The sequence below is a fragment of the Sphaeramia orbicularis genome, chromosome 14, assembly GCF_902148855.1.
Source record: "Sphaeramia orbicularis chromosome 14, fSphaOr1.1, whole genome shotgun sequence".
In the NCBI taxonomy this organism is placed as follows: domain Eukaryota; kingdom Metazoa; phylum Chordata; class Actinopteri; order Kurtiformes; family Apogonidae; genus Sphaeramia; species Sphaeramia orbicularis.
The window spans coordinates 15,429,110-15,455,580 of record NC_043970.1 but is presented as its reverse complement, the minus strand read 5'-3'; the positions used below and the strand labels follow the sequence as shown (position 1 = coordinate 15,455,580).

The window sequence follows — 26,471 nt, the reverse complement described above, 5'->3', positions numbered from 1 at the left end:
AAAAAAAAAAAAAAAAAACATAGCCGACCCTGAAGTAGACCCAAAAATGGTTGAGTGCAGTTTGACGTTTTAAGTGTTCAGGAGCTCATATGTGACAGCATGAGGCGACAGATCTTTGCGGAATTTTAACCACAAAAATGGAGGATTTTAAAGAAGTAAAGTTCGTCAAGTGGTCATTGAGTCATTACTGAAAATGTAATAGGTGATCTAAATGTAACAGATGTGGTTGTTTCACTTAGTTTTCATGACAATCCCCCCCAAAGAAAAACAAAAAAGAAAGAAAAAAAATCCTGTCAGCTTCAACTCTCAGTCCATGTACGCACACATGTAAACGACACTCAGCTACAGTATTTCCTTTTGTCTTGCCTTCATCCAGCTCACTTGGTGGTGTAGCGTTGTATACTCCTGTGTGTGCTTACAGTACCTGACCTGATCTTCGGAGACCTATTTTGATCTGCATATATGATTCCAAACTATTTATACAGATATGATAATAATGTATATTGTTGTGTAGAGTTATAGTTCAGCCTCAAAGCCACGCTGGCAGTGGACTGAGGAAGGAAAAAAAAAAAAACAACAAAAAACAACGCACACTAAAGAGGAAACTATTGTTCTAAGAGGCCTGTGAAAGGAGAATGAATAAAAGGAGGAAAATGTGTGAAATGTGTATGGATTTGTGTCATGTGTTCATGTTAAATCATTGTGGGAGGTGGGACAAACACATTATGAAACATTGATAGTAATAGGATAGTAGTAGTAGGAAATATAATCATGTAGAATAAAATATTTTCGGATTAATGATAACACTGGTCAACAACAAATTTATTGTTTAAGTTTTTTGAGCTGATTTAGGATAATTTTGGTGTGCTGAATCCAAAAATCACATTAATTTTGCTCAATCAGGTCAACTTTCTGAACCGACTAGAAGATCTTGCAAAAATAAGCCTGACGTATTCTGCTACATCTGCGTTGAATACATCATTGTACCTAACAGGAATCCTGTTAGAAAATGTTTTTTTTTTCTCTTAAAACCTATTTTGGGTGAGAACTATATAAAAAATCAACTGATAAAGTCACAAAAATGTTATCGATTTTGTGAGAAAATCAAATTTTTCAAAATCAAATTAGCAAAAAAACCTGACCTGACTGAGAAAAACAGATGTCATTTTTGGATTTAGCGGTGCAAAATGGTCCTAATTCAGTTGCAAAAACCTAGACAACTTGCAAAAAACATTTTTTTGTAACCCAGTGTGATTAATTCCTTCATTTTAAAAGCTGCTTAACCCATAAAGCCTCAGTGCAACTTTTACAGCAGCTCCTTAATGGATTTTTTCTGTCTTTTAAGTGATTTACCCAATGTGTTTTGCATTATTCAGTGTAATTAATTTATTTTCCCCTGTATTTAATAAACTGATCATGTCGATGTTCATGAAAACTCAGAGTAGATTCAAAGGTTGTTATATAAAGATAGAGGAAACTGAAGAAAAGTGACTTTTTCTGCAAGATATATCATTAACTGAACATAAAACAAGTCTTAAAAACCACTGTCATTGATCCAACTCCATGGGTTTTACTGGTGAATCAATGTTATAGAAGATGACAGTGTTACCATGGTAACTACAGAGCCTCTGAACGTCCAAATGGGTCATATCTGATGACCATGAAAAGATTTTGCACCAATTATTTACATGTATTGATAGAATGAGTGGATCAACCGGTATTAAACATTACAGATGAGTAGATGCTTTTGGTCACCGCCGACTTTCTGGGTCTTTATGGGTTAATCTTGAAGAATGCTGCAGAGATGCTGGAGTCTATAATAATACAAATAATGATGCATTTTATTAATGGGCACCTTTCAAAACATTCAAGGCACAGTTAAAATGGCAACAAAGAAACATGATACAAGCAATGATGCAGTTATATGCAAGAACATGTTGATATAATAAAGCTAGAAAGTGATCAGTTATAATATAAAGCAGTATTTTTATCCTCAGGGTGAAATTCGAGGGTGTAAAATAACAATATGACCTTTAATAATGTGTCCAGTGTCTAGCAACAAAAGAATTATGCAGCATTGTCCTTCATAGCATGAGTTACAGATAAAAGTAATGACTGAAACAAAAGAAAAACACCTTCTACTTGGAGATAAAATGCTCTTTGACCAAGCAAAAAGTATATATATATATATATATATATATATATATATATATATATATATATATATATATATATAATATATATATATATACATATGTATGTATGTATATGTATATATATGTATATATATTATATATATATATATATATATATATATATATTTATTTATATATTTATATATATATATAACTCCCACTTCTTCATATACATGGTAATTTACATTTTCTAATGAAAATATAAGTGTAATACCAGTTTCCTACCAGTTAACACAATTTAAAGTAATGTGATAAAAACATTATTTTTGCATAAAATACATAATTTATCCAAATATTCAAGGTGGTGTCATATTATTAAATGTAAAAAAAAGTTGTTGTTAATATCTATAGTATGAATAATCTATTACAAATATGGAATAACTGTAATAAGTTTATGATTTAATGCAGAGTCACTGTTTCAGCACCTTGGTTTTTTTTGTACCTTTTGTTTTGTTTCAATTTTTGATCCAAAAAAATTCTAACCTAATATTGTCTGTTCATTTACAAGGCATCAAAATATAAGTAGAATATAAGTACTTTTATAATATGCAGTCATTTGAGTAAATCTGTATGACCTTAGGGTTGAACCTGGACTATATCTGTAAAACAATAGAAATGAAACAGAACCATCCATCACACATAAAGTTAGACCTGATTTAGTTTAAGGAATGAGAAGGTGAAAATACATATTATACCATTTTAAATCGAAATTAAGGATAAGTAATGATGGTTAACGTCATTTAAAATGTATTCCAGATGGATTAAGTGATTCAACAACCAGCAAAACATTAAACCCAAACCGTCCACTTAAAATACTGTGACATTTTATTGCGCTAGAGCACAGGTGTCAAACATGCGGCATGGGGGCCAGATCTTGCCCGCCAAAGGTTCCATTCCGGCCCACAGGATGAAAGTGCAAAAATGAACCTGAACAGTCAAGGTTGTCAAAATCATTTTGGTTCAGGATCCACATACAGACCAACATGATCTCAAGTAAAAATAACAACACAATAATCCATAATTAATGACAACTACAAATTTTCTTTGTGAAAAATTATGTGGAAAAAATGTAAGTGAAAAGAATAACATTACACTGTGAAAATATTTACATTTACAAAACTATTCTATACTTTCACAATAAAATGCAAATAAACACATAAATAAAAACAAAGATGAACAACCTGAAATGTGCAATTTTAACAATATTCTGCCTGTTACTAAATATTTTGTGTATTTATAGAGCCACTGTGATCTGTGGTTGTGTTAATAATAAGAGATGGAATATTGTAGAAATTGTTCAAATTTTAGTTCCAAACTCCAAAATTTTAACAATATTCTGCCTGTTACCAAATATTTATGTAACATTGTGTGTAATGCAGATGTATGAATAATAAGTCGAGGCATAATATTGTTAAAATTGCAACAATTTTTCAAATGAAATTTCAGTTTTCTCAGGTTATTCACATCTTTTTGGTAAAATGTAAATATTTTCATAATTGAATTGTTTTTTTTTTTTACCAAAACAAAATGAAAAAAACTTGGATTTGTCATTATTTATAGGTTATTAAGTCATTATTTTACTGGTCTGGCCCGCTTGAGATCAAATTGGGCTAAATATGGCCCCTGAACCAAAATGAGTTTGACACCCCTGTGCTAGAGCTTAGTTTGTGAATGTACATGAACTGTACTGCAGTTTCTTTTACTGCTCCCCCATACGTCATCAGTCTGATTTGAATAAATGACCCTGAACTTTGGGGTGTGATGGAAACGCAGTTACTAGGAATTGTTTTACCCAGATAAGTTCCTAGTAATAAAGTTCCTGGGATTTTGGTGGAAAAGGTACTATTGTATGGAACTAAAAGTGTGGGGTCTTTCTGTTGTTCACATTTATAACCACTAGATGGCAGAATGACCTTTAACTTTAAATCTGCACAAGCTCCTGTACAGATGACTTTTTCATCACATAGAAAACATTAATAATTGGACATTAGTATTGTAGTGTGTGCTGCATATAACAATAGTACTGCCACAGGTAAGTGCACCTTATATTTTATACATACTGCATGTGTGTAGAGCTACTGCATGTACTCTGTGTACACTAAGCATCACATGTTCATTCAGTGAACATGTGCTTGTAAATATTTTAAAGGTACAAAAGCTACTGAAAAAAAAAAAAACAACAACACATCTCATCTGAAACATAGTTTGAACAGGCTTTAACCAGTGTAAGTAACTAAGTACTTTTACTCAAGTAACTGTATTTATGCACAGCTACTTGTATTTTACTTGAATATTTCCATTTTTATCTAACTTTATCTTTACTAGATTTCATCTTCAAGCTAAATACTGTACTTATTACTCTATTCCATCTGTCTGAGAGCTTAAATTAACGTTTCAGGTGACAGTTTTTCATCCCCTTTCATCGCTGGTGAAAACTACAAGGCTCCAAGTATTCAGGATAACCTGAAAGATGAAGAAAAACCCTCTTGGATTTGTTGTAAAAGCTGAAAAGTAAAGGATTTACTGATGCATGGTTGAAATGACCCAACAGTATATACAGAATATTGACATGAGCTCTACATTAAACCTCAATCTACAGCAATAAAATACAACATTAATGCAGCTGTATGACTGTAGAAACATCGTGTATAACAGTAAAATACAGAGATAATTTTACTGTACATTCAATACTTTGACTTTTAATAGTTTGATATAATTTACTGATAATGTTTAGATACAGTGTCTTTATTTTGGTATGGAATGCAGAACCATATCTTTATTTTCTGGATATTTCTTCCCCTCTTGCTTTAATCCATAGACATGAATACACAGCATACAGTGTTAAAACAGGCCTGTCAAACTCATTTTAATTCAGGGGCCACAGAACATTACCATCTCAACCAAGCGGGACAATTAAAATGTTAATACAATTGCCTATAAATAATAATCCAAAATGTTCTAATTTTTTAGTGTGAAAAAAGTAACATTTATTACATTATGAAAATGTGAATAACCTGAACAGCAAAGTGAAATGTCAACAATAATACGTCTCAGCTTATTATTAACCCATAAAGACCCAAATAGCCACTGGAGACCAAAATCATCTACTGCTCTGAAATGTTTAATACCTGTTGATCACAAATCCTATCAATACATGTAAATAATTGGTGTAAAATACAGTTTGTCATCGATTTTTTTTCATGGTCATCAGATACCATTTGGACGTTCAGTGGTTACGTAGTGAACGTGGAAACACCATCATCTCCTACAACAGAGTTGGATCAATGACAGTGGATGGAGACACTTGTTTTTATGTTCAATTATTGATATCTTTGCTGAAAAAGTCACTTTTTCTTCAGTTTCCTCTGTTTCTGATATAATAACCCTCAACTTTATTCTGAGCTTTATTGAACATCTATATCATCAGAGAATTAAATATAGGCAAGGCAGGTTTATTTCTATAGCACATTTCATGTACGAGAAAATTCAAAGTGCTTTACATAAAACATTCAAAGCATTATAGCAGAGAAGCAATAATAAGTATAGGTATGAGAAAACAAACAAGCAGACAAACAAAAAAACAAACAGATAAACAGATAAAAACTTTAAGCTCAAAGAAACAGTGCAGATCTGAACTGATGAATACAAACTCTATTCAAATGCAGCTGAGAACAGGTGGGTCTTTAACCTGGATTTAAATAAACGGAGTGTTTCAGCTGATCTGAGGTTTTCTGGGAGTTTGTTCCAAACATGTGGAGCACAGAAGCTGAACGCAGCTTCTCTGTGTCTGTATGAGGGCTGTTCAGTAAGTTCATGGCCTCACCCAGAAATACTGGTTGTTATAATACAGGATGTTACATTCTTTCATGATGGGATAGTGATGCTTGAACATCGATGGACCAAGTGCATTGCTGTAAATGGAGATTATGTTGAAAAATAAAATATAAATTATCAGTCTGTGTTGTTCTGTTCTGGGTGAGGCCATGAACTTATTGAACGGCCCTCGTATATATAGGAAAATACATTATTTTAACTGAAAAAAATTAACTAATGCAGTGGATAGTATTTTAATAAATGGTGATAAATCACTTAAGAAAGGTGAAATCTCAAGAAAAATTAATTTGGAAACTGCCACAAAAATAGCACTGGGACTTTATGGGTTAACACAACTTATGATTCACAGTGGATCTGCAAATGCACAAAATAGTCAGTGACAGGCATGTATACTGTTAAAACTTCACTTATTTTACTGAAGACATTTCAGGTTGATCTTATATTTTTTAGTTCATGCCAAGGTTATAGTAGTTTGGGAATTTTCATTATAGTTTAGTTTTATTTAGTTTTGACTTTGTTTTCTCTAATTCAGTTAGTTTTAATTAGTTGTTAGAGCAGGTTTGCTAGTTTTTATTTGTTTTCGTTCTTTTCTAAATGCTTAGTTTCAGTTTTTCATAAACTTTAATCCTCTTCTCCGTTGTATTCAACTAAATCCCAGACAGAACTCTGCTGCTTTCTCCAACTTTAGTCCTCCACGGGACGAAAAGACGACTATAAACCATAAGTGAAGAGAAGTGATGGACCGTTAAATGTCATATGGTGCCGCTAGCTAAAATTGCTTGAGGGAAATAAATCACTTTCGTATCAATCTGACATAGACAAAACAAAAACAAAGGGAATTTTATCCATAATTTTTATAGTTTTAGTTAGTTTTGTAAACACACAATACAGTTTCAGTTAGTTATCATTTTTGTCTTTTAATTATAGTTTTTTTTTTTTTATTTCAGTTAATGAAAATGTTTTTACAATTCTAGTTTTCGTCATTTCGTTAGTTTTGTTAACAATAATAACCTTGGTTCATTCACATTTTATTGTGAAATGTAAATATTGTCATAATGTAATTGTACTTTTTAGACATTGCACACAGAACAGTTGGAGTTATCATTATTTGTAGGTTATTATTTTACTTGGACTATATGTGGCTCCTGAACGAAAACCTGTTTGACTCAGCTGAAGGTTCATGTCTTGAGTAGGGCTGGGCAAGTTAACACGTTATTACTGCGTTAACGCATTCATTAAATAACACCGACAATTTTTTTTTTAGTCTCAAGTTAATGCCGTTTTATTCTAACTCCTATTATTCTGCCCCTGCTTGTGTCCGTGTAGCGATTAGCTCGGCAGATAGGCAACAGGTTTCCCAAGAAAAGCCGGATGCCGAAAACTTCTCTCCAAATCTTTTACTTGAGACTCACTGTAAAACTGCAACATACATACAAAATATGTCTGAGTTCTGTTCATTGCCTTAGTACATTTACATGGCATTATACATTTAAATGAATGGGAAAAAGATCGCTAGCTCAATGCTAACTTGAATTCGAAAATCCATAGACATGCTAACAATTAGCATGTACAGATTAATTTAAGATTTACGTCTTTTTATCCAGCAACAGAGGTTCACATCAGAGATATTTAATACTATTCATTCTTACAACAACTGAACATAAAATACTCACAGGCAAACGATTTTGGGGCCATACAAACACAGTGAAAGAAACGTGTCTGTTAGTTCCTTCTTATGTCCGAACTGACTACAGTAACACCGCAAGTCATTAGTGCAACTTATTCTGACCACTAGAGGGCCCCCTTTGCTTGCTTTTAACAACTGAACATCACATATTATTGGACTTATTAGTATTAGTACTGATTAGTGGGCTTAAGACTCCTGTCAGTCACTCACAACCTGAAATAAACTGGTGGGAACATAAACATGGAGAAAAGTACCAGTCTTTTCCATGGACATTTTCATTTTAAATGTTTTCAGATGGTGGGGTTGAGAAGGACAAAGTTGTTTGGAGGCACTGCAATGTGGAATTATTTTTATCACCGGAGTATTTCCAGTCTGAAATATCACTTAAAGCACAGGTGTCAAACATGCGGCCCGGGGGCCAAATCCGGCCCGCCAAAGGGTCCAGTCTGGCCCTTAGGATGAATTTGTGAAATGCAAAAATTACACTAAAATATTAACAATCCTTTTAGTTCAGGTTCCACATTCAGACCAATTCAATCTCAAGTGGGTCAGACCAGTAAAATACTATCATGATAGCCTATAAATAATGACAACTTCAAATGTTTGTCTTTGTAAATGTAAATATTTTCATGGAATTACACTAAAACAAAGGATAATTTTGCAAAAAAAATGTGAACAACCTGAACAAATATGAACAACCTGAAATGTCTTAAGATAAATAAGTACAATTTTAACAATATTCTGCCTGTTACTAAATGTTTTGTGTATTTGTAGATCCACTGTGATTTGTAAGTTATAATGTACGTGTGTAAATGATAAACTGAGACAGAATATTGTTAAAATTATACTTATTTTTTCCAGTTTGTTCATGTTATTCACATCTTCTGAAAGGATAGTTTGTAGATGTAAACCTTTTCATAATGTAAATTATTTTTTTCATTCTAAAACATACAGAAAAGTTTGGAGTTGACATTATTTATATATTATTATGTTTATATTTTACTGGTTTGGCCCACTACAGATCAAATTTAGCTGAATCTGGCCCATGAACTAAAATGAGTTTGACACCCCTGACTTAAAGGCAATACACACTGTTGATGCCGGCAAACCCCCCCAATATAACTATGCGATTAATCGTGATTAATCACAGAAATCAATGCGATTAATTGCGATTAAAAACATTTAATCGCTGACCAGCACTAGTCTTGGGTGTCATTTTTACACCGTGTAAATTCCTCCTGTGGGCCGGATCAGACCCTGTGGTGAGCCAGTTTTGGCCCGCGGGGCACAGGTTTGACACCCCCGTGTTAACCCATAAAGACCCAAACTGCCACCCATAACACAAACCATCAACAGATATAAACTGTTAATACCTGCTGATCCACTAATCCTATCAATGCATGTAAATAATTGGTGTAAAATACAGTTTGTCATCTTTTCATGGTCATCAGATATGACCCATTTGGATGTTCACAGGCTCTGTAGTTACCATGGACACGCCGTCATCTTCTACAACATTGATTCACCAGTAACACCCATGGAGTTGGATTAATGACAGTGGATGGACACACTTGTTTTTACAATCAGTTAGCAATATCTTTGCTGAAAAAGTAACCTTTTCTTCATTTTTTTCTGTTTTGATATAATCAACTTTGAATTTACTCTGAGTTTTCATGAACATCTACAGTATATGATCTGTGAATTAAATATAGGAAAATATATGATTTACAACAAAAAACGCAAAATACAGAGGATAATATAATTTTTTAAAAAACGGTGATAAATCAGTTAAGAAAGGTAGAAATAGAGAAAAATTCATTTGGGAACTTCTACAAAAGTAGCACTGGGTCTTTATGGGTTAAAATCTCCCTCCTGATCATTACTAGTGTGTGTGAGTATTTGAACAGTTATTGAACAGTTACTTATTTGGTTAGTTATTCAGGCGTCGTTTCACTGAATTTATTTTTCCAAGGGTGGCGAAAGTGAGCTCAGAGGATTGTGGGTGAGCCAACAAAAGGCTGCATGCCTTCATAGGCTCCACCAACAGCTGTCCAAGTGAGACTGCACAGCAGAGCGCAGAGGAGGGGAATGGGTCCGAGTCCGACGGCGCACAGAGCAGCAGCTGAAGCCCACAGCCGATGCCGCTCCACTGGAGGTTCCCAGAGCCCAACACAAGTCAAACAAGCATTCAGCGGATTTGTTTAACCTCCCTTTGTTGGGAAAGCAGTCAAGAAACCAATCCAACAGGAGGTGAGGATGTCTTTGCAGGAGCTGCCGGGCTCTTTTGGAGTCATGTTCCCGGCGTTCTCTCTGCCCATGAAAGCGGAGCGCAGTCGGAATAAGGAGCGTCTGGAGGCCAGTCTGGCCGGGCTGTGTGAGCTGGAGCTGCTCAAACAGAGGCAGGAATGCCGGGTCCTGAGCGCTCTCTGCCTGGGGGACTCTCCGGTGTCCGGGCGCACAGCTTGGGGAGCTCTGCGGTCCGCACGCTGCGCCATGGACGCACCAAACGGCGACGCGTCAGCGGAGTACGGCCTCAGACTGCAAACTGTAAGTTCTACTAAACCTGTTCCTTTTGTCTGGAGTTTGAAAACAACTGATTATTTGTTTTAAAGGTGAAGAACATTTTCTCTCAGTGGTAAAAGTTGACAGAAGTGTATGGTTTGGTGCGTCCTGAAGGTTCCGCTTAAAGGGCCCCATGATTAGAGGTTCTAAAATGTGACTTGTCTCATTTGTTCTGTATGAAAAAAGGCCCAAAGGAGGAGACACATGGACAGTGGTGTTATATGATGACAAAAGTAAAAAAAAAAAAAAAAAAAAAAAAAAAAAAAAAAAAAAAAAAAACATTCTGACATAGTAGGAGTAAAAGTAGTCCTGCCTTGTAGACTTTAGTCAGTGGAGAATGCTGGACCAGTGGAAGACCCTGGACAGAGCTGAGAGGAAGCTGTACATTATATGACCCTGGCCCAGTTGAATACAGAAATCCCTTAAGCCTGTCATTGACCTCAGTGTGCAGTTATGAACTTGCAAAGTCAGGAGGGCCCCTAAGGCACCCATTACCATTTAAGGACAAATTTGGGGGTGGGGTGTGTGTGGGGGGGGGACTCAGAGCTTCATTACCTTCTCCATTTCACACTGAAGTAAATGAATTATCCAGACATCTCTATTCCTTTGTGTTTGGATGAATTATCACTTGAATGGAATAAATAATAACATTAAAGCTGACCTCATTGTTTTTCATAAAGCCTGCTTCAGTCTTCCAGATTCGCTTCAGCTTGCATCCATCCATTTTGGGACTCTTTGATGTAGAGTCCAAAAGCAACATCAGTGTATCTGGTTGGACTGTTTTCTACATTTGCTGGGAGAAAAAAGTTAACTATTTTATGTTTGCTGTGCTGCCTATAGGGCCTGCTTTCCATCTGCTTAATGTCCTCAACAGATGATTTTGCGGAATAAAACAGACAGGAGTAGAGATACAGCAGTTTGGATTCTCACAGGCTATGCCAAATATTCAGCATTTATGACATATTCTTGCTGGAAATGGTGCAACAGCAGTATAATGTGGGTATAATTCACAGTGAACTGAAGAAACATCCACACTTTCACACACACTGAAGTATATTTCATACCTACAGGCATCCACTTTTAGGCTTTTTGGAAAACCTTCACTCAGAGAGAAGCTCAATACCTTTAGAATAATCTTCCTCAGTCCTTCTTCTTCACTGTCTTCTTTTTCTTCTCTGTTTATATAAGTCAGGATCTTCTCGACAGCTCAAGATCTGTGTTATTTGTAGAGTTTTTAGCTGTGACATGTGGATGGATATGACACAATGACCCAAGGATTTCATAAAAGGGCTGCTCTGGATGTTGTTTGTAAAAACAAATCTAACTCAACATCCTGTTACAAGTTATTTCCAGAGCTTTTAGCCAATTTTCACTGTCTGCTAAACCATAAGAAAAACAAAGCACAGGATCTAAGCACATATTTACCGAAGAATTAAAGTAGATCCGCTGTGAGGATATCAGTGTGGGTTACTCTGTCAGTGCCGACAGCGGAGGTTTCATAGTATTTCTACCTTAAAATGAACTACAACTGTCTGGAATAAAGAGTTTTGATATGACGTCATTCAGATATGTACACTGAATTTACTCACAGTCACTAGTCGCTTTTCCATTGGACATCTGCGCAAAACTTTACCGATATTTACTAAATGTTGAAAAAACAGAAGTGCATACAAGAAGGTGTGTTCTTTTCTTCTCTGTCATTGTAGAATAAACCAGAACATTTGTTGCAATACGTTTTACATGTATATTATTTAAGTAATCACATAGAAAACTGTTATAAATGACACTTTTTCTCAATATCCTTAGGTTATTGGTGTTATAGATATGTACAATCAAAAATCACGAAGCAGTTTTTATGGAGTTGTCAACTGCAATATGAAAATATACAGCAATAATATGATACAGCGATGATACATTCATTTGTCTACTTAAAACAGAAGCAATGTTCTCTGATGAAATCATAAATGAGACTTCAGTCCTAAAAGATGTAACAAAATGCAATTAGACAAATAACATTACAAGGTCTAAATAACATAAAGATTCAATGAGAGTGGAAAAAAACTGTGAAAAAGGTGAAAAAGATTATAATAACATAAATAAAAGCAATGTAAAAAAAAAAAAAAAGGTAACAAGAAAACATAAATGTAAAAATGTCGATTTATGATTTACTGGAATTAAGGAATTACTGTCTGTAATTAAATTATCTTGTGTTTGAATCATATATCACTAATATAGTAATATATCTCACTGTAGATAAGAGATTATTATTCTAGTTTTCGTTGTTGAGTTTAAGATAGGTAGATGTGCACTCTATGTTTATGTTTATTTTTTGAATTCTTATATTTTTTACTCATCTTAAAAAAATTTTGATTCTGGAACTCTTGTCCGGTGCTGCTCTTGTACTCTGCTGTTGTAACGCTGCAATTACTCAGTAGTCAGTTTTCCACTGGACATCCGCGTAAAAAATTTACCGATATTTACTAAATGTCGAAAAAACAGAAGTGCGTAACGTCGGTTTTTCCATTAAATCACAAATGCGATGATTTGTTCATTTATTATCACGAGACAACACGAGAAGTCATTCCATAAGCATGGCAACAAATGTAAATATGGTGTTGATTTACAGATATATTCATTATTATTGTATATTACCCCTCTATCTCGTACTAAATTAAAAAATGATTGGGTTTCCTGGTGTGTCCACACATACTGCGACATGTTTCTTCTTCTTCTTCACTTGTTGTAACGTCTGTCAACATTGTTTTTTTTTTAATTCATCTGACTCTAGTTACAAAAAAAGGTCTTTCCATTGCAGTTTTGCATGATATATCATTTGCGCTACGCCCGAAAAACTACCTCTTGCCAGCGCAAAAACTTTTAATCCAAAAATGAGACTTTTGGGGAAATTGTCATTTTTCCATTAGGTAAATTTTTATGTGCAAGTTATATTTGCGCAATTTGAGGGTCAATGGAAAAGTGACTAGTGTGAATGTATATGACCACTAGCAGGAGGTAGCAAGTCACTAATGCTAATGTTAATGCTAATGCCGAGTTGAAGACAAAAGTGATAAGAAACAAGAAGAAAAGCAGTTGTTTTCACCACTCACAACTCTAAATGAATAGAATGGATTTCATGCTAAGGTCGCAGCCTTTCTTCCTCTAGTGAGTTTGATTATAAGGATTATGACGGTATTATGGGATGTTATTATCTTTGCTAAGTTGTAGATTCACAGTTCAGACTAAACTGTGACAGTTCTGACCTTCTTCAGTTTGTGCATTTAACCCTTTCAAACATGAATTGTGAGAACTATAGTAAAGATTTTTTTCCTGAGTGTTTTTATTTCTCTTTAGGCATGAAAAAAAACAATGTGATTGATTTTTTTTTTTTTTTTTTTTTTTTTTTTTAATGAACCTATTTTCAGTGGAGTTACAAAAATTTCCACTCAGCTGGACACCAGTGTTTAATTTTTGAAGCAAAGAAACATGTAGGCTATTTAAAATGATATATCAGAAGGCGTTATACTATATGAAAACTATGAAATAAAAACATTTTTTAATGCAGCTAATCTGATGTTTTCTCACATTTTATCATTCTCTAATATTAGTTATTACTCACTTCATGGAGGTAATATACAAAAAAAAAACCTTTTTGTTTAAGAAAACTGTTAATTACAGTCTAATAACAATTAGCAATTGATTTACACTTAAACATGTTACTGCAGATCAGGTTTATCAAGAACAGCAAAGTTACAAGTAATGGTATGAACTGCAGTGTTTGGGGTGGTGCATAAGTGTCCACTGTGTTGGCTGATATGAAACTAAAACAACAAAACCCATGAATATACAAGAGAACAGCTGGAGAACAGATGTCCACTGTAGTGACCACTATGCATGAAAGGGTTAAAGAATGTATAAATCCACTATAATAACAAAATATATAACATTATCTGAATAAGTGTATGTCTAGTTATAATATAGAAGAATGCATAAAATAAGATATTATAATGAATTAATACAGACTATCATGATTAGGAGATATTATCCCTTTTGTTGATTGTATTTGTAGAAAATATTTAAAGTGCATATAAACATTATAGTTTATATTAAAAACGGTTGATTATGCAAATCTGATTGTGTGTGAGGTGACTAAAAAAGTGTATGTGAATGGTTTGTATGGATGATTTGTATTATTGGAAAAATGTACAGGAAAAAAGTGTGTAAACAAAGCAAAGGAAGTGGAATTCATTGAATTATTAGTTTGTAAAAGGAGGTGGGAGTCTATAAGTTATACTTCTTCCCACTCTTTTTCGAGTGCTGAAAATTTTTGTTTGACCATGTTGTTCTTTGTTATCTGATGATTCTATGTCCTCGTAATAAAACTAAACTAACTAACTCGTTTGGACGATTCCAAACAGATCTTTAGTGCAGCTGCTGACAACACAAACGGTAGGGAAAACAGATGTGATTTGTGGTTTTACTGTGTGTGTTTTCTGTCTGAAAACAGCGCTAAGCTAACAGAGCTATAATGTAAACTATCAGCTGATGCAACAAGATACAGAAAAAACATGATGATAGCATAAGACAAATACATATAAAGTAGCTTTATTCAGTGGGTGGTACAGTACATGTGGAAATGTAGCACTGATTTGTTGGTGTTCTTTGAAGCCATGAGTACATTTTGCTGTTGATAGTTTGGAGTATCAGTACTACACTACAAACAAAAAGTTAAGGATATTTTTAATTTTTGGGCTATTTTTTTTCAGTTGGGATTCTTGCACAGCACTTTTTTACTTTTTTGTGTGTGAATTGAATTGAAACACATTTTTTTAATGACCAGATATAGTTTTATTTACAAATGGCAAAATGACAAAAAACAAAACAAAACAAAACAAAAAACATATATATATATATATATATATATATATATATATATATATGATATATATATATATATATATATATATATATATATATATATGTATATATATAGGGTGGGGAAGCAAAATTTACAATATTTTGAGGCAGGGATTGAAAGACAGTGTATGACCAATTAGTTTATTGAAAGTCATGAGAATTTATTTGCCACAAGAAAATTTACATAATAGAAAATGTTTTTATTCTATGTGTCCTCCTTCTTTCTCAATAACTGCCTTCACACGCTTCCTGAAACTTGCGCAAGTGTTCTTCAAATATTCAGATGACAACTTCTCCCATTCTTCTTTAATAGTATCTTCCAGACTTTCTCGTAATAGTTTTGCTCATAGTCATTCTCTTCTTTACATTATAAACAGTCTTTATGGACACTCCAACTATTTTTGAAATCTCCTTTGGTGTGACGAGTGCATTCAGCAAATCACACACTCTTTGACGTTTGCTTTCCTGATTACTCATATGGGCAAAAGTTTCTGAAAAGGTATAGATAATAGTGTTAGGTATGATTATGACATCAATATATGTTTGGTTTCAAAACAACTGACATAGTGCCTGCTGAGAAAAAACAACTAAATGTTCATTGTAAATTTTGCTTCCCCACCCTGTGTATATCCTTAACTTTTTGTTTGGAGTGTACATATAACCCCTTTAACAGTGACTTAAAATTCACCAATTTTCAATATGAGAATGCAACTTTAAAAAGTATTATCTACTTGGTAGTCTAGGTTTTGTCTTTAATTTGTATGACTGAATCTGAAGGGCTGAAAAACTTTAAAAGAGTGAAGTTGACTTATTTGCACATATAATGAGGATTCCTCATCACAAATGTTGGGATAAATAACATTGACATCAGGTATTGGCCACATTGGTTTTAGTATTGGTTTCAGCCAAAACATTTATAGTCAGTGCATCCCTAGACTTTTTTTTTTTTTTTATCACCATTGATGACTAAAATGTAATGTGACACAAGCAAATCAGGATGTTTTATTAACCCTTTAAGCGCCAAAGTCGGGATGTTGCGACAAACGACAAAACTGAACGAAACAGCCTGCTTTTTGAAATCTTGATATCGAAACTGAATATTAAAAAAAAAAAAAAAAAAAATTAATATGATATGTAGTGATGTATAATTTATTTTCATTAAACTGCAACAGTGACAAGTAATGTTAAACATGAACTTTATAAGGGGATGTGATGCAAGTTTGCTCACTTTTAGATATTTTTATGCAGAGATATTACATGTTCTAGCTCTAAGCATGGAGGAAAGGCCAGTATATCATGTATCTGAGTGGTCCATAGAGAATCTGAGGTCAAGACGTGGGTATTTATTTGTATTTATAAAGACAGGACTGTGAACTGTCTTCCTTGCATTTTTTTTTTTTTTTATCATTCTTAGATGCACTAAGTTGTGTCAGAGATGACCTGCTTCACTTCTATTATCCTCCATAGCCTGAGACGCTGCAGTATGTCAGCTCTGTGCAGCAGCAGTGAGTGACTAATGTGTTCCTGAAAAGGGATGCGCTGCGTACGAAGATGAATTGACCGCCCCCACTGAATGCGATAGTGATAATGTTGACATGAAACCTGAGTGAACTCCTGACAAAAAATATTTAAAGTATCACGAGCTCACAGAATGGTTTTTACAGAGACTTGGACGTCACCCAACTGTCAGAGACTAAAGCGATTCACAACATAGAAACTATAGGAACATCTAACAGAGACTCACTGCAACACTGGCTCCATGTTATCATAAGTGAAAACACAGACCCACCAGAGGACACTTCAAGAAAATCTGGAAATTTGTCTGCTTATATCATCTATGTTACATGCAGTTTAGCTCTGTGAAAGCACCAAACCACTATCAGGTATAGAGAGCAGTTCAAATCTAACCCATAAAGACCCAGTGCTGCTTTTGTGGCAACTCTCAAATGATTTTTTTTTCTAATTTTAACCTTTTTTTAATTGATTTATCACCATTTATTCCAGTGTTTCCCAATCTTTTCAGCTTGGGACCCCATTTCAACACCAAAAAGTTCCAGCGACCCCAAACATTCAAAATGGAGCCTTTTTTTTTTTTTTTTTTTTTTTTTTTTTTTTTTGCTAAATTAATTTGGTTTTGATCATGTAATAGTTTGCTATACTATGCTGCAAATGAATGCTAGTTGACCAGATTAGAATATTTAACACAACATCAGCACCATAATATTCATAATATCATTAAATTTTGCTTTATTATTGCAACAGATATTTAGAAATGTAAACAACTACATACATCCACACTAAAAACATGCAAAAAACACATAATGAAACTGTTTTGAAACCAAACATGAATCACTAAACTTAGAACATCCATATAAAACACCATCAGTTGAAGAAATGTACATGTGTTAATTAGTTTTTTTATTTGCAAAATGTGAACGTATTATAATAAATGTTAGAAATTGAGCATCTACCCCTCCCTTTCTCCATTGCCTACATCAGTGGTTCCCAACCTTTTCTGGCTCGTGACCCCATTTTAACATCACAAATTTCTGGCGACCCCAAACGTTCAAAACAGAGACTTTTTTTTTTGCTAAAATTAATTTGTTTTGATCATGTATAGTTTTCTATACGATGTTGCAAATAAATGTTAATTTTAGATGACATTTAGTCTATATAATGTATATTATTATTGACAGAGGCAGAAAAAGCCAGGTGTAGATTACTGCACAAAGTGAGAAATTTGATTTTCCTTGGTCAGGATATGTACAGTCAGTCCAGCTTGGATTTACAAGGCTGACAATTAATACTGAACAAACAAGAACTCAAATTATGAATTATGAAAGAGCTGCAGCATCTGAAACCGACCACAATGAACATTTGAAAGATAAACAGTACCACAGTGCTTCAGTTTCAGTTTCACAATTTGTCATGTCTTTTATGGATTACAGTTGTCTCTCTCAACTCATCATATTTTTTTATAGTAAGTTTTTTTTTTTTAATCAATTACTAGAAATTTCAGCTGACCCCATTTGAATTCCAGGCAACCCAACGTGGGGTCCTGACCCTAAGTTTGAAAATACTGATTTATTCTAATATTATCTTCTGTATTCTGCATTTTTAAGTGAAAATCAGGTATTTTCCTGTATTTAATTCACAGATCATGTAGATGTTCATTAAAGCTTAGATTAAAGTTGAGGGTTATTATATTTAAAACAAACAAAAAAAAAAAAAAAAAAAAAAAAAAGAAGAAAAAGTTTTTTTCTACAATATATGTCGTTACCTGAACACAAAATAAGTGTCTCCATCCACTGTCACTGATGAAACTCCATGGGTTTTACAGGTGAATCAGTGTTGTAGAAGATGACAGTGTTTCCATGGTAACTATGGAGCCTCTAAACATCCAAATGGGTCATGTCTGATGACCATGAAAAGATGACAAACTCTATTTTACATCAATTATTTACATGTATTGATAGGATTGGTGGATCAACAGGTATTCATCATGTTGTATCAGTGAATAATTTTGGTCACTGGTGGATGTTTGGGTATTTTGTGGGTTAATATAATAATCTAGTTATTAGTGAGCATGTGTGCATTCTTGTTCTCATCTCCTTTTTTCACGCAGTGTTTAATTTCTAAGACATGACACTGGTTATGTAATTCAGTGGTGTTAAAGCCATCTGTACGACTGCGGAGCTGAATTTTCAGGACATCACCACCACTGAGTGTAAACAAAATAAATAAGCAAAGCAATGTGATAAAAAAAATTTAAAAAAATAGTAAACCCTACTTAATTCTATTGTGTATTTGCTTTTTTGCCTTTAGGACCAGGTAAGAGACAGCTCACTGCACAACATTTTAGGCATTAGTGTTGTTGTGTGGCAAAAGGCAAAGCTTCTTGTCCAAAAATCTGAAATTAGAAATGAGATAAGTTATCAGTTGCAGTTGATGCAGGACATTTTACGTCAGAGCGCAGTAATGATGTTAACGAATAAATCAGGCAACGCGTAAATAGGTTTGTGACGCCCTCTCACATGCGGCCTCGCCCTGTTTCTCCAAGACTCGGACAAAAATACAGTCGAATCCCAAGACAAGGCCGAGACCTGCCAACAGTGAACTCCAGACCAGTCACAAGACCCAGACCAGTATCGTTTACGTCAACACTAACTGCACACATACCACACATACTGGATACGTAGATACAATTAAAAGAATGGCATGAAATGTTAAGAATAGTCAACCACATCAAAGAAAACGTATCTTTATTTTATTCACACATTTGGGTTTTTGAAGCATTTTTATCCAGTGTAAAAAAAAAAAATCGTATTAATTGTTTTTATGTACACTCATCACTTTTGTTTAATTGATTTAAACCACATCCAATTCAGGAAACATCCTCAATACAAGAGTAGTGACTAACAGAAAGTGACTGGGCTTTGGAAACTGGATTTATAAACACTGCCTAAACCTTGCCTCACAGGGTGCAATGCTTCATTCTGAGGTGTCTTTGTACTTTCCAGTCACTCCAAGGTCAGCGTTAAATTCTCAGCCTATGAATGAATGCCAGTTGCTGCCTAAGACCCCTTGAGATATATATTTATCATGTGTCCTACGTGGTTTTTCCAGGCCAGGCTTTAAGGTCCACAGTATGTCAACTTTTAACAGCTTCTGATTATTGTATTTTTTTTCATCATTCAGTAATTTTCACTACATGAGGAACTGGTTGTTGTGTGTTCCCAGGGGGTGCAGGGATTCGTCTAATTTCTCACCATTAGTTTCAGTGGAAAGAAGTTGACATTAAAGAATTTTCAGTCCTATATTTACCATAAAATGTTAGGCTATTAAAAAAAACAACAACAATGAGGTAATCACCGGCTTTCTTTAGAAATATGTGTGCTTTACAGAGCTTTACGTGCCTTCCAGTAATGACCACAATTAAAATTCACCACACTGTTGTTCTGGAGGTATGTGGCTCCCTTGGAGTCTCCATCATCATAGGATTACGCTCAAGGGTAAATAATTGGATTCTTTGGAAGCACATTTTTGGCACGAAAATGGGCCCAGTCTGTCTGTATATACACACACAGTATGTATAAACACCTCTGGATCATTTTGTCTTGTTGTTAATATTGCTCATGATGACATGTGTTTCCTACTGCTTGTCTAAGAGCGTGATATGATACATAACTCAACACCTTTCTAACCAGCTGTTTACCACATTCGGTTAAGTTTTGGTTTCCTGTAAGGTAAATAGATGTTTCCCTTTATTGTGTGTACCATTTCTTCTATGCTCATGTGTACATGCATGGAATGAAAAGCAAAGGGACAAAGAGAAAAACTCCCCATGACCTTTGTCTGTGATGCACAAGAAGACACAAAATAAGGCCATGTCTGAGGAGAGCCGGGCAGAGGAAGAAGCATGTATGTGTGTGTACCAGAGAGAGTACGTGTATTTATTCCTCAGCAGGAGCTGCTGACAGCCATGTGACAGCCGACAGCAGCTGGAGAAGCAGCACAACCTTCACTGTGGCCTCCTTGCAACCTCAGGGACTAATGAGAGGCCACACTGAAATGTAGACTCAAAACATATGTGTGTGTGTGTGCATGTGTGTGTGTGTGTGCGCGCTTCATAGTGAAATAATAACATGATAATAATAGTGATGATAACAGTAATGGTCAGGAGCAGCTCACACCATGCTCTTCATTTGTTTTGAAGTCCTTCATAATCACATGCTGTTTTTAGTCGTTCTAAATTACATGATTAAACCTAATGAAATGTCTTAGCTGGTAAAGACTTAAGTAATGAGGAGACCTGTTACAGGGAAGTCGCATAGTTGACCATATCAGAATATTTAACACAACATCAGCACCGTAATATTCATAATATCCATAAGGCACTGAATATTGTTCTTGTAAATTGTTCCTGAAAGTTCACTCGGTTATTGAAATATATTTGCCATATTTATGCATTCAGTTTGTAATATTACCTCATGCCTAAAGACAGAAGAAAAGCAACATAAAATGTAATCAAAATATTTGGAGAGAATTTTGCAGGTTTTGTTTTGCTAACTAAACATGTTGTGCTATGTAGAGGCCAAGTTTAGCTTTAGGGTTTTCATTAGTATTTATTATTTGGGCTGCACCGATACCGATACCAGTATCAGGTATTGGGTCCGATAGTCAGTGTGTGTACTTGTACTCGTAAAAGTACTCTGATACAACCTCATCGATACCACTTATGGCAGCATGACATTCACAGTTCAGTGCAGCAGGTACGTGGCGGAGGAGTAATGTCAGCGGTGGAGATTTGTGAAAATAAATGACGGTGACAAAAGTAACGCTGACCGCCAGTAATATTAAAGACACAAACAGATAAAGGATGGAGCATTCTGTCCATCCACTGCATACATTCCATCCATTTTCCAGGTGCTTGCGTACCCAGAAGGAGAATACCACAGAGAACTGTGGAGGTAGAGGATCTGTTCAAAGAGCGACTGTGTGAGTTGGAGAAAAACTACTGACAGATTTATGAAAACTACCCTCATCAATATCAACATTAGTATCCACATTAGTGTTACCTCTGTCGTGTCCATGTTTATTACTATGACTTTTTTTCTTCACAAAAAAATGTTTCTTTTTTTCATGGTATTTGTCCAGTATGGTTAATTAAGAGTGGTGTCCCCTGATGGATTGGTTAAGAAATGCTCATTCCAACACATTAAATGTCAGTAGCAGCAGTTTGTTCCAGTCAGACTAATGACAAAACAATAAAGCATGTTTTCAAAAGGAACTAAGAACTGTAATGATATTATTAAGTGCTCATATCGGTACTCGGTATTGGCAAGCACTCAAATGTAAGTACTTGTACTTGTACTCAGTCTGGAAAAAAGTGGTACTGGTGCATCCCAAATTTGGCTTTATTGTTGCAACAGATATTTAAAAATGTAAACAAATACATACATCCACACTAAAAATATACATTAAACAAACAATGAAACTGTTTTAAAACCAAACATGAATCACTAAACTAAGAACATAAATATAAAACACCATCAGTTGAGGAAATGTACGTGTGTTAATTTGTTTTTTTATTTGCAAAATGTGAACATATTATAATAAATGTTAGAAACTGAGCGTCTACCCCTCCCCTTCTCCGTTACCTACACCCATGATAATAGGCCGTTGACTGTAGAAACCACTTGACGTCAGGTTTAATGTGAAAATCCTCTACAGCAGCAAACACCTGAAAATACCTTTTGTGAATTTTACTAACGGCAACCATTAAATGCATCACTATCAAGTGGTTGAAATCTGAACCTCCCACATATAACACTGAGGGAAATCTATAAGATGGAGCAAATTACTGATGTACTTAGAATTCAGGGAGAAGAGATGCAGTCCCATGATTAACCTGTTAATGCAATAAGCAGTCAGAGGTGATCATCTACATGGATGTTTATTTATGGGCCAAAACACAGCAAACTTTAACTGATTACCATTCCAACAGTTATTTCATTATAAAGTAGCTCCTTGTTTTGGATAATCCCTTATGGTCCAACTGAAACAAAAATGAATTTAAAAGTAAAAATGTGGGTCATTTAGCAACACTAATCTGTCAGATTGTCCCTAAAATATCCCATCAGAGAGATTTCGAATACCATGGTTTGACCCTTATTTATTTATTTATTTATTTATTTGGGGGGGGGGGGGGGGGGGGGGGGTGTCTTTATGGAGTCATTCATGTTTCATTTGTGACTCTAATTGTAATCAATGTCTATTGCAGATGTCCATATTTTTTCATATATGCCACATAGGGATGTTTGATTAGGTATGTTTATGTATTTAAAATGCCTTGTGTATTTATATGAGCAAAACAAAATAAAAATTAAGTTTAAAAAAAAAAAACAAGAAGCATGAGTAAATGTAAAAATATATTATTAATAAAACATCTCAACAAGCACCAATTTTAGTAGATAACAAGAAAAGCACTTGGAGAGCGCAGACTTCCACCAGACAGATCTGTCCCCACCCCCGATCAACACCAAAATTTAATCATTTCTTCCTTGTGCCAGTATCAACATTTCCTGAAAATTTCATGAAAATCTATCCATAACTTTTTGACTTATCCTGCTAACAAGCAAACAAACATGTAAATAAACAAACACGCAAACACACAAAGCAAAGTGATCACAATACCTCAGTAATAAAACCTGACCTTATCAAACTATCCTGATCTGACTTTTTAGCAGGATGTTACCAGCATAATGTTATGCAGTTTAAGATTTAGGTCATTTTCATTCCAGTTGTGGCCATAGTTGTACTGCGATAAAAGACTATTTCTAACTTTATTACGTTAATACTGACTGGCTTTAGACTTGCTACTCACCAGTACTACTGGACCAGTTCTGGGTATAAAAATTGAATAACAAAGGATTTGAACGTAAAAACTGTCACAGTTTAGTTAAAGGATGAATTACTTCCCATTCTGAAAAACACTATGTTAAGTTTTCATTTAGAACTTTATACACATATGAATATGTATAAGGCTATCCAACCAAACCACCTAAATTACAGCATGGGTAACCTAAAAAACAGGAATAGCAGAACAATAAAACTACTTTAAGCTCACATGTACTTTTTATCTGTCTGTTAACCTGTATTCACACCCAGTGCAAACCCAGAGTTACTCAAATGAGTGCAGCTGCTGGAGTATTTGGAGTATTTTATGTTCACTCTTAACATCCAATGACAGTTAACATTACGGTAGCTAACACCACTAACACTAGCACCATTTCAGTCCATACTAAAATACCTCCAATGGCTGGAACCAAGAAACAGAAGCATATTTTCTGGTGTTACCAGTTTCACTAACTTTCATGCTGTCTCAGAAGTTGAATTATACATCATCCTGAGTGTTGGAGGAAGGTGTTGGGACCACTGACAGGCTCTTGTAGCAGAAACTATGGTTTTTAGTTATAATATTCTGTTTGTTCTGTCAGAATCCTTCTAGATTTTATCCCATTACCTTTACAGTTCTGTTCCATGTGCATTTGTAACACGATGAGTAAAGCAGACTCCTGAGGCTCCACAGTGTTTCGTAAAGACAGGTGAATATATGGAGAGATGTACTGATGTGAAGAAAAGACGACAAAGAAAAAAAAAACTTATCAGATCTCCTGTAAAACCCTTCTGTTTTAAATTCGATTTGATTTCATTTTTTGGATTTTATTTATTAATTTCGAACATGCAAAGAAACAAAATAAAACAAAACAAAATAAAACATTTAAATGGACAGAATCTATCTTCGAGCACATACAAGTCTGAATTTTGCATGGTCGAAAAGGAGTTGGAAGAAGTGTAAACTTATTTAATCCTACCCCTCAGTGCTTTTACACCTTTATCTCTAACTTGATACAAGAATCAAACAACACTATTTTCCTAAGTTTAGCATCAAATCACAACAAATACATAATGCAGTAACTGAATTACACACAACAATATGATCATGGCAGTACAGTCATACAAACAGACTCAACAATTCAACCATTGTCTTCACTAATTACAGGATATTTATCAGTACAACATCATCCATAAACAAACAGTCCTCATTGTCATTATTAACCCTTTCATGCATGAATTGTGAGAACCTGAGTCAAGATTTATTTTTTGAGTGTTTTTATTCCTCCTTAGCCATGAAAAAAACAATGTGATCGCATTTTTTTTTTCCTATGGAGTTACAAAAATATCCATGCATTTAATTTTTGAAGTAAAGAAACATGTGTTTAAAACCAAATATCAGAAAGTGATATGAAAACAATGAAATAAAAACATTTTTAATGCTGCTAATCTGGTGTCTTCTCACATTTTAACATATTCTAATGCTAGTAATTACTCACTTTATGGAGATAATATGCAAAAAAAGACTTTTTGTCTAACAAATAACAATTGATTTACACTCAAACATGTCACTGCAGATCAGGTTTATCAAAAACAGCAAAGTTACAGTAATGGTCTGAATGTCAGTGTATGAGATGATGCATAAGTGTCCACTGTGTTGGTTGATATGGAACTAAAACATCAAAACCAATGAATATACAAGAGAACAGCTGTAGAAGAACTGTCCACTGGAGTGACCTATGCATGAAAGGGTTAAATACTGTATCTCTCCAGAATCCTTTTTTTTTTTTTATATCTGTTTTTAAACTGAAGTATGTTTGATATTTGTTTTATCTCCACACACAACTTGTTCCACAATTTTACTCCACAGATGGTGATACAGAAACTTTTTAACGTAATGCGTACTTTATGAATCTTTAAATTTAACTTTCTCCTTAAATCATAGCCTCCCTCTCTTTCACAAAACATTTCTTGAATATTGCCCGGCAGTAAGTTATTCTTTGCTTTATACATTATTTGAATAGTTTTGAATTCCACAAGGTCAATGAGTTTTAAAGTTTTAGATTTAGATTGTAAAAATTCATTGTGTTGGAGAATCTCAGTTTTGATTGACTTTTCCAAAGCATCTTCAGCTTCAATTTTTCACTCAAGTTGAAACATTATGAAGTTGGAAAATTAGAGAGGGATGTTTGCTATTTCTGCAAATTTGTTCTGTCTGGATGAAGCTCTGAACATATTAGATCATTATATTAGGATACATTAGGACTAAATTAGATTGAAAAACAGATGTTTTGTTATCACTTGATTTATTTAGTTTCACCAGGTCTTGGTAAAACTCATAGTTACTTGATGATGTGAAATATAAAAGACTTTAAAAAAAAAGCAGTGGAGTGATTATTTTAGTACAGGGTGTCATTTAAGTTTAGGGGCCACTTACAGCTCAATATAATCTCAACTGGGCGGGACCAGTAAAATAATGACGGTAAAAAAAAAAGTAAAATCATGTGATAAAAATGTTTACATCTACAAACTATCCTTACAAAAATGTGTACGACCATGAAGAACCGGAAATTTCTTTGGAAAAATAAGTGCAATTTTAACAATATTATACCTCATTTTATCGTTTACATTAGTTTATTACAACTTACAGATCACAATGCAATACAGTGCAAATACACTAAACATTTAGTAACAGGCAGAATATGGGTAAAAAAGCATCTGATTAAGACATTTCAGGTTCATATTGGTTCAGGTTATTCATATTTATGTAAAAGGATAGTTTTTACACAGTAATTTATATATTTTAATGTCATTTCACTTTTTTACATGAAAACAAAGAGGAAAAATATGGAGTTCCAATTATTTGTAGGCTACTGTGATCG

General features: G+C 34.3%; 1 protein-coding gene across 1 annotated transcript in view; it reads left to right on the top strand.

The window, feature by feature from the left end:
• Nucleotides 1-9,669: 9,669 nt before the first annotated feature.
• The window catches only part of LOC115432955 (dapper homolog 3-like), a 60,440-nt gene continuing 43,638 nt past the window's right edge, over nt 9,670-26,471 (top strand). The window contains exon 1 of the mRNA XM_030154085.1: nt 9,670-10,263. Coding sequence (XP_030009945.1) covers nt 9,973-10,263 — 291 coding nt within the window. The 5' untranslated portion in view covers nt 9,670-9,972. The remainder of the gene's footprint in view (nt 10,264-26,471) is intronic.